The sequence below is a fragment of the Martes martes genome (assembly GCF_963455335.1).
Source record: "Martes martes genome assembly, chromosome: 15".
Taxonomy (NCBI): domain Eukaryota; kingdom Metazoa; phylum Chordata; class Mammalia; order Carnivora; family Mustelidae; genus Martes; species Martes martes.
In genome coordinates, this window is record NC_137903.1 from 18,361,325 (window position 1) to 18,375,517 (window position 14,193).

The following is a 14,193-nucleotide window of genomic DNA, read 5'->3' on the forward strand; positions in this document are numbered from 1 at the left end:
CAATATCTTCACCTACATGATCATTTCTTTTGTTTATTTTTGAACATTTTAATAATAATTATCCAAAAATATTTCCTACTAATTTCAATATCTGGATCATCTTACATCACTTGTCTGGTTTCTTTTCTCTTTGATGTTAGCTACATGGGCTTATGTGCTCATATGTTGTAAATGAGGGTTTCATGTCCATCAGATATAAAAAGAACAGAGGATTTAGAAAATGTTTTCATCCTCATGAGGTCACCCTCTTCATATTTAACAGACACTGTAGGGAGTTGATACTTTCAGGATCAACTCCTTATCAACTCCTTAAGATCTGGATTTAAACCACATTAGTGCTAGGTTATAATTGTATAGGACCCAATCTACCTTTTGTTCTCCACCTTTTGAGCGTTTGCTTCTTCAGGTCAATAACACTGCAAAGATTCAATTTTAATCACTCAGAGGTTTCTGTTTAGTCATATGCTCCTGGTATGTTCAAAATAAGGCAAATGTCTTTAAAGACGAGACTTGTCACATATTTAAAAGCCTTCAAGTCATTCTCTAATATTCTCACTTTGATCTACTGTAACTGCAATATTTTCTTCTGGTTTCTTTGTTCTGGAGGAGCAGCATTTTCCAGGAGCTAATCCTAGGCTCTCAGCTTCTAACTCTGCCTTGAACTGATAAATGTGCCCCAGGGAAAAGCAGTTGCAGAAACTGTGTCAATTCATCATTTTCTGTAGGGTTTTCCAACCTTGCCAGTTTTATTTTCAAGCTCCTCCCTCTAGAGAGTTTTTGTCTTAAGCTCTTGAAAGTCTGTGATAAACTTCATTCTTCAGAGACCTTTGTATAGTTCCATAGCACCCAGAAGTATCTAAATTCAGTATAAACTTTGTCTTAAACCTAAACTTATTTAGGTTCACCAAATCTAGAATTTTGTCAGTCTGATCTCCACAACCACTCAATGTTTTGCTGGTTTTTTCTTTTATCAGTTACTTTTTGTGGGGGGGAATGCACAGTCCTCAGTTTCTATTTTAAATCAAGAATTGTCAGATGTTTACAGAATTAAACATATTAATGAATAAGAAAGAAGAAAGGAAGGTGGAAGCAAGAAAGAAAGAAAGGGAGAGAGGAAGGGGGGGGCGGAAACAAGGGAAAGAAAAAATGTGAATACCTAGCTTATACCTCCTGTCAGGAATCTCATTCCATTTAGTTTTGTTGCTTTGGTGATCTATTATGTCTTTGAAAATATAATTTAAAAAATTATTCACCTTTTTAGTTGCTATCAGTGGAAGTGCTGCCCTACTTCAGTATACCATTCTACCTGGAAACAAATCCAAGTGCTCATTTGGTGATTTTTATTTTAATACACTTTTCCAAGCAAAACGAAAGGGGGGAAAATTCCCCTTTTGGATTTCCCTTGTTAATTCCACAAATACAGAGAGGCTTAGAGGATTTCCTGGCCTAACCTATCTATCATACACTGTAATATGAGATAGAAGTTATTTGTTTGTTTCTTTATTCTTTTTCCTTTTTTCTGTTTATTTCTTATTTTTTCAAAAAGATTTATCTATTTATAGAGAGAGGGGGAGGGACAGAGGGAGACAATCTTCAAGCAGACTCCCCACTGAGTGCAGAGCCTGATACAGGGCTCTAGTTCAGGAACCTGAGATCAAGACCTGAGCTGAAATCAAGTGTCAGATGATTAACTGACGAGCCACCCATGTGCCCCAGTTTGTTTGTTTTTTGAAATTTAACACTAGGGAGACTACCATATATTGTAACTTTTCTAAAAGTGTTGTATTCTATAACTATTTTTAAACATCAGATAGTTTACATGAATAGAACATGATAGATGTCTCATACATGATATATGAGTAATCTATTGGGAATACTAGAAAGAGAAATTTGAAATTAGAAATTCATTAGGTTTATTCCTGGACATATCATTGTTTTTGGTGTAATTGTAAATAGGATTTATTCCTTAATTTCTCTTTCTGCTTCTTCATTATTGGTGTATAGAATATGTAACGGATTTCTGTAGATTGATTTTGTGCCCTGTGACTTTACTGAAGTTGTTTATCAGTTCTAGAAGTTTTTTGGTGGAGTCTTCTAGATTTTCTAAAAAGAGTAGCGTGTCATCTGCAAATAGTGAAAGTTTTACTTCTCCCTTGCTGATTTGGATGCTTTTTGTACTGTTGATGGGAATGCAAACTGGTGTTGCCACTCTGAAAAAGAGTATGGAGTTTCCTCAAAGAGTTGAAGATAGAACTACCCTATGATCCAGCAATTGCACTACTAGCTGTTTATCTGAGGAACAGAAAAATACTAATTTAAAGGGATACATGCACCCTGATATTTATAGCAGCATTATCCACAATAGCCAAGATATGGAAGCAGCCTGTGTCCATCAACTGATGAATGGATAAAGAAGATGTGGTATGTATGTATATGTGTGTGTGTGTGTGTGTGTGTGTGTGTGTGAGTCATAAAAAAGAATGAAATATTGCCATTTAGAATGACATGGATATGTCAACCAAAATATCAGTCATGGAAAGACAAATACCATAAGATTTCAATATGTGGAATTTAAGAAACAAAAGGGAGGAAGGAAGAAAGAGAGGCAAACCAAGAAACAGACTCTTAACTATAAAAAACAAACTGATGGTTGCCAGAGGGGAAGTGAGTGGGGGGAATAAATAGGTGAAGGGGATTAAGGAGGGCCTTTCTGTGATGAGCACCGGTGTTGTATGGAAGTACTGAATGACTACATTGTGCATCTGAAACTAATATTACATTGTATGTTAACTAAGTGGAATTTAAATAAAAGCTTTAAAAAATTAAAAAAATGTATATATACAAAAATTAGAAAAAGAATTTCTTTAGGTTTTCTAACAATTTCAAGGAGATAAGGATCTTTGATTCTAGATAGTTTTTCCTGTTTATATAAATAGAAATATTACTAAAATTGAAAAGCATTATTTATTATGCACTATTCTGATCAAAATATATGTTAAGAAATCATAAATTCATTAATCCTTCCTATATATATTTACCTACCTTTTTATTTTATAATTTGGTGGTTCTTCTCAACAAAAAGATAATGCTTTGTAACAATCAATTGCATTGCTTCTTACCTGATGTTAGCTACAGACTTGTCATATATAGTCTTTATTATGTTGAAATATGTCCCTTTCATGTCTAAATTAAGGGCCTTCCTCATGAACGGATGTTGAATTTTGTTTATCACTTTTTAAGTATGTTTTATTTAATTAATCACCAAAAGAATTATAATCTCAAGCATACGTCTTTTGCCCATTTGAAAGTCAGTCCAACACTTTTGAGAAAATACTACATAATTATACTCACCACACTCTAATGATTTTGATTATTCCTTAATTATGTATTATTATGTATACTTTTATTAATATTTTAAATTTTACATTGAGACATCCTTAACCTTTTATTAAAATTCAATGTTTTATGAAATGAAAGCTATTATAGGTTATGCAATCAGTAAGAAAAAACATTGAGAACACATACATGCACTCATAAAAATTCAGAAATAAGAAAAACCAAAACCTATGAACACAAATCAAAATTGATTTAAATTTGATTAAAAAAATCAGTAGTTAAGTGATCTTGCACATTCATGAGATTCATGTTAATGTAAAAAGGTATAGAACAAATGCTCTCTGCATTTTCCCTCACAAATGAAAAGCGGGGCCACTAGAAAAGACTAGAGAGATATCAAGAGAAATCAAATGATAAATTCTTACATTGAGAAAGGCAAAGACTCTCTTTGCTAAATGACTCAGCTCAAGAGCAGGTGAGGTTCTAGTGACAAACAATACTTAGCAATACACAAAGTACCACCTATGCCTTCAGTAAAAATACTGAAACTCTGGTAATAGAAGTGATATAGATGTCTATTTGAAAGAATAATAAAAAAATTAAATAAAATGTTTTCCAATTATGTAATCATACTTTCTTTCAAAGAGATAAAGTATTCATTTCAATATAGTATTATTTTGACAAAGTTTAAATGTTACATTAAAACTTCTCTTACCTGATTCCTCAAAGTCACTGTTGTAGACTTTCCAGGTCTCAGTTATTCGAAGAAGATTCTCTTCCATGGCTTGAATGTCCATGGAGGGGCAGTTGCATTCTGGAAATTTGGGACCACAATGACACCAGCAATCATTGTCCTTGCAGATAAACTCTCCCTCAGAATTGCAAGCAATGTAGCTTAACGCTGCTTGTACAAAACGCTCTTGAAGATAGTCTGGAAGGAGGACTTGCAGCCCTTAAAGAAAAAAAAAAAGCACACACTTTTTTTTTAAAATGAAGAAAAAAAGCACGACACATTTAAAATATTCAAAAAAAGGCCAACAATTTAATATATGTCATAGATTTAAAACTATCATTTGAAAATTATATAAGCCAAAAAAAGAAAAAATTATCTAAGCCTGCACAATTGCAAATAGTTGTAATTCTTTTTTTTTTTTTTTTTTTTTTAAGATTTTATTTATTTATTTGACAGACAGATCACAAGTAGGCAGAGAGGCAGACAGAGAGAGAAGGGAGGAAGCAGGAAGCAGGCTCCCTGCTCAGCAGAGAGCCCGATGTGGGGCTTGATCCCAGGACGCTGGGATCATGACCTGAGCTGAAGGCAGCGGCTTTAACCCACTGAGCCACCCAGGCACCCCAAATAGTTGTAATTCTTTTCAACATATGATCACTCCATGTACTTTCAAGAATCCCAGAATTTATAGAGATGTTTAAACCCTCAGATTATCTGATTTTTAAAAATTCATTTAATTGTTCATCCATCCTTCCTTCCTCCCTTCCTTCTCTCTCTCTGTCTTCTTTCTTTTTTTTTTTTTTTTTTTAATTTTTCAGTTAGCACACAGTGTTATATTAGTTTCAGGTGTATAATACAGTGAATCAACAAATCCATACAACACCCAGTACTCATCAGGACAAGTGCACTCTTTAATCCTCATCACCTATTTAACACCCCCCCCCCCCAATAACCATCCGTTTGTTCTCTATAACTAACAGTCTATTTCTCGGTTTGTCTCTCTCTTTCTCTTTTTTTTCCTTTGCTCATTTATTTTGTTTCTTAAATTCCACTTACGGTATTTGCTTTTCTCTTTCTGATTGGCTCTTTCACTTAATTGTTTAGAATATTTGGTGATTTTCACATAATGTAGGTAGAGCCTACGTTCCTAAACCTTTAAAAAGAGTCACTCATTTATTTCCCACTACATGATTTCAAATAGTTTTCAGTATTTTCATTTTACTTTCAGACAATCAGCCCACATTTACATAGATATCATAATACCATAAGTTGTGGCCTTGGCAAATGAGTTACAGAATGCTGATGGTAATGCTTACCTCATGTCATTAATAATACATAACTTATATGACTGTATCGTGCAGGAGTGATCATTAAGACCAACTACAGGGAAAGACAGATTTCTTTTGTTTCACAGGTTATGTCCTTGCCATGTATTAAGACAGCGTTAGTGATAGGATTCATTATTTTTCTACATGGAAGTTTATTAAAGTTTATTTCTCTTAAGAAAAAATTCAAAGATGAAGATAAGGCAATATAATTAATATTTAGTATTCCCTACTGGTTTCACATTTGTTATGATATTTCAAGAATATATAGTTTCAATTCCAGTATTTCTTTATACATAGGAAAATTTAATTAAAAAGCTGAATATTTAAAGTGGTCAGTTAAAAAATCAAACATAGAAGGAAAAATTTGGCCAACACCTGATTGCTATTTATTACAAAACTGGATATTTACCATTATGTTTATCTCTATATCTATCGATATACCTAACTACCCCTAAAAGAAGAAAACTGGCATTCTCTAAAACCACATCAAAAATAACAAAGGCTTTTTCAGGGGGAGAAGAAGTCTGGAGATAGACCACTCAAAACCTTGGAATTTTTTAACCAGACCAGTAAAATAGACAATATTGATACTTAGAGAGATAACTTCCATTGCCTTGGTAGATAAATCAGAGTAACTGGAGGCTTTCCTAGGGATTTTTGTTTGTTTGTTTGTTTAATGTACAGGAAAAATAGAGTAAAAATACCAATGGACTGTAATTACAGAAGTTCTGCTTGGTGCTGAGACTATGTTTAAGGAAGCTGAGTTTTGAGCCTAAGATGTTTGTGAAAAGAAGCATATGAAGAAGGACACTGGAAATTATAAATGATGATATAATGGAAATGCCACAAATAGAAATATATAAATTGGAGTTAAAAATAATCAATGGATTTAATAGCAAGTTAGAAAGGGCTGAAGAAATAATAAGCAAACTGGAATATGTCAGAAAAAAATATTGACTACAGAATAGTAAAGGAGAGCAAAAGAAGATAAAATACAGAAAACAGTATAAAATACATATAGGTTATGACTGAAAAATCTAAAAATATATTTAATGGAACCCCAGAATAAGAGGTAAGAAGGAAAAATCAATATTTTGGGAATAAATATATAAGAAATTTATACAAATGATGAGACATCAAGAAAATTGTAATTTGCATCACACAAATACGTTCTAGCAAGACAAAAAACAAAGTGAAAACGACCGGCTGACCCATGCTCTTCAGTGCTGCTTTGCACCTTCAAAGCTTTCAACAAGCATATGAATTTGAAACTCTGTGACTGTAATGAATTCGAACCAAAGAACTCAAAAGAAGCAGAAAGAAAAGAGAACAGAGTCAGCAGTCTGGTGTTGCTACAGGGGTAGGACCTGGTCTCCATGACAGTAGAGGAACTTCCTCCCAAAAATAATGGGATAATCCCAAAGATAATTTGACATTGCCTGAGTGCCACTTACTAGCTGCCAGGAGCCCAAGGATTGGCAGAGCTGCTGACAGAGGAATCCCAGCTGGTCTTCCAATGCCCCAGGCCCCTGCAGAATTCTATGGGCCAGTCCCAGGGGGTGGTGGGCTATCCCAACTGGTGATAGCCCTGCAAGGAAGAGGTACTGCTGCAGCCACTGCCATTGCTGCCACAGCTAAGATTTCAGGGACCCCAACCAAAGAGCCAACTGGCTGGGGAGATCCTCCGCCATCTATGGGCTGAGGGGATCCTCCACCATCTATGGGCTGAGGGGTCACCAACTCCAGGCATGATGGGCCCAGTCCCTGACATGAGTCCTCCCAAGGATCCCCCAGTGAGGATTGCCCCTGGAAAAGGAACTCCAATGCACACTCTCCCTTCAGGATGTGGCCCCTGTCCAGGGGGATGCAGACCTTCTTTGACCCTTGGCCACAGAGTTATGGAAGCAGCTCCACAAAAGCATGGGCCAGATTCCACAGGGCCACATTACCACAGACCTGTTTGTTTGTTATGCCCTTGTTCTTGGTTACTCACAGGATTGTCTGGTTTCCCTTTCAGGGTACCCTCCCCCAGGAATGCTCCCACCAGGGCCCTAGACTCATCTTGACTCTCCTCAGCTCCCTGTTTCCTGTACGGCTGTACATAGTCCTTTTACTTCCTTGTGGCCTGTGAAACTAGTTTATAATTAACTATTAAGAATATCAAAAAAAGAAGAATAAAGAAAATTTGTTCCAATATATCAGTAGAGAAACAAAATAGGAAACAAAATAGTTTTATGGAACAATATCATTCTATTTTTATTATAAGCAAAAATAGTGACCTATCATTAACAATGACATTAAATCTTCTATTTGATAATAAACCAGTCCTCTGTCAATTTTGTTGAAATAAAACATTAGGAACGAACTGATCTGGAAAAATATTTGTTACCCAATCATATGAATCTTTCACATCTCAGTTTCTGGGAATTTTACCAAGAAGTTATTACCAAGACTCAATAAATGACTTTTCATTACTCCTTTACCCTTTCACTCAGAAGTATCTTGTTTGATATGCTAAATTCATAAGGGGCTGAAAACATTGGAACATGATTAATCTCAATACATGTTTTCTAATACTTCCTCAAGTTTTACTTTTTTTCATATATATTACATATATCGTCATCAATAGTTTGGAATATAGATACGACTTTTTCAATTTTGGTCTGTAATCTAGTTGGCAAAACAGATCTCAAAGGCAAACAAACAGGGAAATCAAGCTTACTCACTGCCAGAAAACATTTGAGTTCATTTTTTTAAAGTCAGAATTAACATACTATGTGTATCTCTTTGACATTTCCTTTCTGAATGTTAATTCTGATACAGTTAAATCAAGGAGTTTTGTTCTGAATTTGTTGCTTAATGCTTTTACCTTTAATAATTCTTATTGATGCTTTCTTTGCTCTGATAAAATTCTACTTTCGGACTCCAGTGTTTTCAATTGCCACATATAGCGACCTAAAATCCTTTATACCCTTCATGTGTCACGGTAACATTGATCCAGAATCTAATGCTTTGCATTTTTTTTCTCTCTTTTTTTTTTAAGATTCTATTTATTTGTTTGACAGAGAGAGAGGGAGAGAGATCACAAGCAGGCAGAGAGGCAGGCAGAGAGAGAGGGAGAAGTAGGCTCCCCGCTGAGCAGACAGCCTGATGTGGGGCTTGATCCCAGGACCCTGGAATCATGACCCGAGCCAAAGACAGAGGCTTTAACCCACTGAGCCACCCAGGCACCCCTTGCATTTTTTTTTTTTTTTCTAAGTGGAGAAGGACTGCTATTAACAGTAGGGTTGAAAATGTGAATCAACATAAATACTTAGACTGTAAATATAGATGAAGTTTAAGAGAGAACACATGGGAAGTTGAGGAGTATGATATTGATTTCCTGAGATTATTTTGGAAAGTTCTTTGTACCAAAAGGATACAAATAAATTTGTAATAGACAATTGAAATTATAAGCCAAGAAAATAGAAAAAAACAAAAAAAAAAGATGTGCAGATAACTGCATTACTCACATAAATTGAAAAAAAAATAGACATAATAATTATTCAAAAGAAAAGTATTGCTTCACTTATTTCTGTGTTAATTTTTTTCAACATATAGAAGAGATTGAGCTTTGTTTTTACACTATAATATTCTGAAAACTAAGAACAGGGTTTCACAAAGAGTAAAAATTAAAAAAAAATCATGTTAATAAATTTTAGTAAATCAATTAAATAAATGCCTTTTTGATATAAATAGTCTTTATCCTTTTTGATGAAACTTAATATTCTGAGGGCAAGTTGATCCATACATTTAAAAAGGAGTAAGCAATAGAGAATTACAAGTAATATTGGCAGACTGCATTTGTTTAAATTAGAAAAATATTTCAATAACTCTAAATCTAAGATTGATAATGAGAAATTGGATGGCATTTAAACTTTAAATTTTTAAGCACTTCCTCTGTAATTTGTATACAATTCAAACTAGATGAGATTCATTTATTATTTATCATAAATTTAAATAACCCAAAGCTGTTACATTTTTCCAAATTGAAAAGTTGAGGTAAAATGTCAGAATTTCTGAACTCCTTTTTTTTTTTCTTTTTTTTTTTTTTTTTTAAGATTTTATGGGGCGCCTGGGTGGCTCAGTGGGTTAAGCTTCTGTCTTCAGCTCAGGTCATGATCTCAGGGTCCTGGGATTAAATCCCGCATCGGGTTCTCTGCTCAGCAGGGAGCCTGCTTCCCCCTATCTATCTCTCTCTGCCTTCCTCTTTGCCTACTTGTGATCTCTCTTTAAAATCTTTTTAAAAATCTTAAAAAATAAAATCTTTAAAAAAAGATTTTTACCTATTTATTTGACAGATAGAGATCACAAGTAGGCAGAGAGGCAGGCAGAGAGATAGGGGGAAGCAGGCTCCCAACTGAGCAGAGAGCCTGATGCGGAGCTGGATCTCAGGACCCTGAGATCATGACCTGAGCCAAAGGCAGAGGCTTAACCCACTGAAACACCCAGGTGCCTACAATTTCTAGAACTTCTAAACTTTCTTATGTAAAACTGAATAATGTAAATGTAGCTTTAACTTATGCAATTAAAAAAGTTAGGCAAAAGAAAAGGTAGACTAGAGAAGAATAACTCAAAATTATCCCTTTGATCAGTCACCTTAACTTAGACAAGGTGTCATCAGACTTCTCTGAACTTCTTCAACTAGTACATGTTTAAACATGTGTATTCGTAAACTTTCGTACTCGTAATGAATAAGTACACACACCAATAACCTATCTGTGGGCAATATACATCTGTTACATCTATTACAAGTTATTTAAAAATCCTCTATTGAACTATCTAACAAAATATAGGAATAGAAAAAAAGGTAATTTATCATTATTACCACATAATCCATCTTTGTAATGGAAATATAAATACTTTGCTAATATATTCTCAAATTTTTCTCTCAGAAGAGAAGCACAGTTCTAGCTACCATATTAGGTTATATTTAAAATGTCAACAGTTCATGCTACTGTGTGTGTAAGTATAGTTACTTTTACTAGAATCTAAGGAAAAAGTCAAAACCCAGACAGACCTATGAAAAACTGTTCCATACTAAAACAATGATTACTCTATAGAAGTAAAAATATTATCAGGATACATTTTCAAATAAATTACCTATTTTAAGAAGTAAAGTGAGTTTTGACATTTCCTTAACATTTCCTAGAATGTTAGCATCACTTAAAAATTAGGAAATTAGCCTTTTGTGAGAATTTTAACAGCCTAGTACTGCATATATAGCTTGTTTAAAACAACAACAAAAAGATGAAGAAGAAGAAGAAGAAGAAGAAGAAGAAGAAAGAGATCACAACTGGATAATTGTTATCCAGACTGATAGAGAATTAATGAAATTTTAGCCACATACCTTGCAACTGAATCTTATTCTCAGGACTCTGAACCAGAACAGAACTGACAGAATCTAGGTTGTCATAGTTACTGCAGCCGAGAGGACCAGTCCGTGTTTCTGTTACCTGACAAACAAAACATCCACTTTATTACATAAATCAGAGTTTACCATGTTCTTTTGGCTCAATGTAGTTGTCACCCACTGATATTATACATCTGACGGTAAACATCACTGAAAGGCATAGGATCTGAATCATACCAACAATACACACACTGAAGCCCAGAGAAGACAAATAATTCCCTTCATCTTCAATTCCATTTTCTTCCCTTTGGCCAGGCATAAATCTTCTGGGAAAATAACAGAAGCCCTCTTTGGTCAAAAGCATCACTCACCTAAGGTCATTGATTTTACCCAAGATATGACAAGGGCATGTTCCTTTAGATAGAGAGCAAGTTTTGACTCATATGAGAATTGTTTTTTGTTTGTTCATTTCTCCTCAATAAATCAGACCTATCTGTCAGGCTACTGTCTAAAAATGGATTCTATTATTTTATTCTACTTAAAAATCTATAATTTTCCCATCTTATATGGTACCATCAAAGTCCAGACTCTCCTGTTTGGCTTCTGTCCCATTTCTCCCCCAACAGGCATACATCTCTGTCCAACTGGACATTCTTAATTCTATGCCTTGGCTTATACAACATCCTCCATCCTTATCCCTCATTTCTCCTCTTTGACTAATTGATTTTATCTCTCCTCAGGATGAAGCACATTTTCAAACATCCACAAAAAGTACTCTTTAATGACTCCCACTTGCATTTTTTTCCCATTTTTATGAAGTTCTAGTTTGTAGTGCTCAGTCTTAGCACCGAAGTATGGAATCACATATTGCAGATTGATATTTCCAATGGGTGTCTTGGACTGTATAGCATCAGAAGATGAGGAGTTTGGGCAATTATGGGAAACTGGAAGTTTATTCTCAGTATGACTTAAAAAAAAACAAATTTTAAAGTGGGGGAATACTGTAATGATCCTTGTATTTTAAAAAGATACTCTCCACTCAACAACCAGAATGGTTTGCAAAAAATAATTCCGGTAATTTCAGCATTCACAACTCCACAAGGGTCTTCCGTCTTGCTGAACGTAAAAGTCAGAGCCCTTCTAGAACTAAAATAATGCCACATTATCCAGTTATCCCTGTTACTTCCCCGAACTCACGCCCTCTCTGCTTTTCCTTGTTTACTTTGCCCCAACCACACAGTTTCTTGGCTGTTCCTTGAACATGTTCGTTATCTTTCTGACTCAGAATTTCCAGTGCACCCTCCCTGTATCTGGAATGCTCTTCCTCAAAATATTTTTAAGCTCACTGTTTCTCACACCTTTCAAGTCTTTGTTCAAATGTCACTGTCTTAGGACTCCCTGGACTAACCTATTTTAAATGAATACACCTCCCCACACTTCCCTCTTTCAACCATTATTTCTGTTCCTCCTTACCTTGTTCTACTTTTCCCACAGCAGTTATCAGCTTCTAACATGCTGTATAATTTCCTCATTTATCACGATTACCTGACACTTCTCACTGGAATGCAAGTTCCTTGAGCACAGGAAATACTGCCTATTTCGTTCACTATAGTATTCACCTCACATATTAGGTTCTTGTATAAGCCCATGGGCATTGATTAAGAGAAAGAGACGGTGAGAGATTAAGGGGAAAATCATAACAAGGAAGACATTAAGGCCATTATCTAGATGATAAAGGCTTGAATGAAGTGGTGGCAATAAGATTTATCTGCAGAAGATGGACTATGAAAAACAGATCTGGTGAGATTATGAAACACTGAAAATATACACCATGGAGAGAGGGAAAGGCAATTGAGGTTTCCAGCATAAGTGATAACAGTAAGATATGTTGCAACTAGGCTCCACTGTGGAGAGCACGTAAGAGAACTTGGTTTTGAGCATTCTGACTCCCAAAGGAATAACATTCTCCATTGGAAACATCCAGTAGAAGGAGTGACTGTGCAGATCTAGTTCTTAGAAGTTATGTCAAAGATGGGATTACTCACTTGGGTGTCAAAAGCTTATAGGTAATAATCAAAGACAAAAAGATAGATATGTCAGCTGAGATGCAGTAAGCGAATATATAATTTGTATCATGATGACTCTATCATAGTTTGTTAATACCAAGATATATAATTTGTATCATGATGACTCTATCATAGTTTGTTAATACCAAGATATATAATTTGTATCATGACGACTCTATCATAGTTTGTTAATACCAAGATCTTCAGAATAATGAATATTGACTATGAGGACACAGCGAGAGTTGGGAATGCAGTTTATCATGAGCAAAGAAATACTTTTTCTCTAACATTACACCTATGTTGTATACTCCCCACGACTGTTCTCTCATGGTGATACTGACCATCCCTCATTTTGTTCAGGGAAATCATTTCTTATGTATATAATATACATATACATGTATATATACATATGTATGTATATATACATAATATACATGCATGTGTGTATGTATACATGTATAATGTATAAATGATATTTAAATATACATGATTACTAACAAAAGGATAAAAAGAGGATTAAAGTCATCAAAGGAAAGACTTAAGGTTTAAGGTAATTCAAATCTTCATGTTGTCCTATCATGTAGTTTAACTATTGTCCACCAACACACACACATACACACACACACCACAATAATATAAACAAACTCCAGTATTTGTAATTTTAAGGAAAATTTTAAAATAAAATTGGCTTTAGGTACACACTTATTGACATAAGATCTTGGAAATTGGAAGGTAATCTTCTAACACTTAACTCTTGAAAGAGGATAAATGTTAGTAGTCCATCTCAGTACAGACCTTCAGTTACATTGTTGCTGTGTTGCTGAGAATCAATGCAGGAAATTTAAATGATGGTCTTATATATTTAGAGGCTTGACTATACCTATATATCTATAATTGCTTTAATCTGGCACCTTTCACAATACATAATAAAAAATCTAGCATGCCCTATATATAATTTCATATTATTCTTTATCATTCACAACTGAATTCATTGGTAATTATCTAATTTAATATTAAAATTCACAAACTCTAGCACTGTCAATAATGCAAATCCCTTATTTTCAAATGTTTTATATTTAAAGCCCCTACATGTCTTACTAGGGTCAACACTAATAAATAAGTCCACACTTATTTTGTATTTTTCAATAATAATGAAAAATAAAGATGAAAAGAAAATAATAAAAGCCAGTTTATTGTACAAACATTTCAATAGACATGTTGACTCTACCAAAAATGAATTATGTAGTTGTGCCACAGACTGGTTCAACTTTTCTTCATTAGCTGATAGATGAACATCTGATATAGGCGTCTTCATATATAATGTAAGAAACGAAGAGTGAA

At 34.4% G+C, this 14,193-nt stretch overlaps 1 protein-coding gene across 1 annotated transcript in view; it reads right to left on the reverse strand.

The window, feature by feature from the left end:
* Positions 1 to 14,193, reverse strand: part of BRINP3 (BMP/retinoic acid inducible neural specific 3) — a gene marked incomplete at its 3' end in the record, with an annotated part of 366,859 nt that overhangs the window by 118,738 nt on the left and 233,928 nt on the right. Inside the window, exons 4-5 of the mRNA XM_080825146.1 lie at positions 10,784 to 10,889; positions 4,052 to 4,288 (exon numbers count right to left, since the gene is read on the reverse strand). Coding sequence (XP_080681272.1) covers positions 4,052 to 4,288; positions 10,784 to 10,889 — 343 coding nt within the window. The remainder of the gene's footprint in view (positions 1 to 4,051; positions 4,289 to 10,783; positions 10,890 to 14,193) is intronic.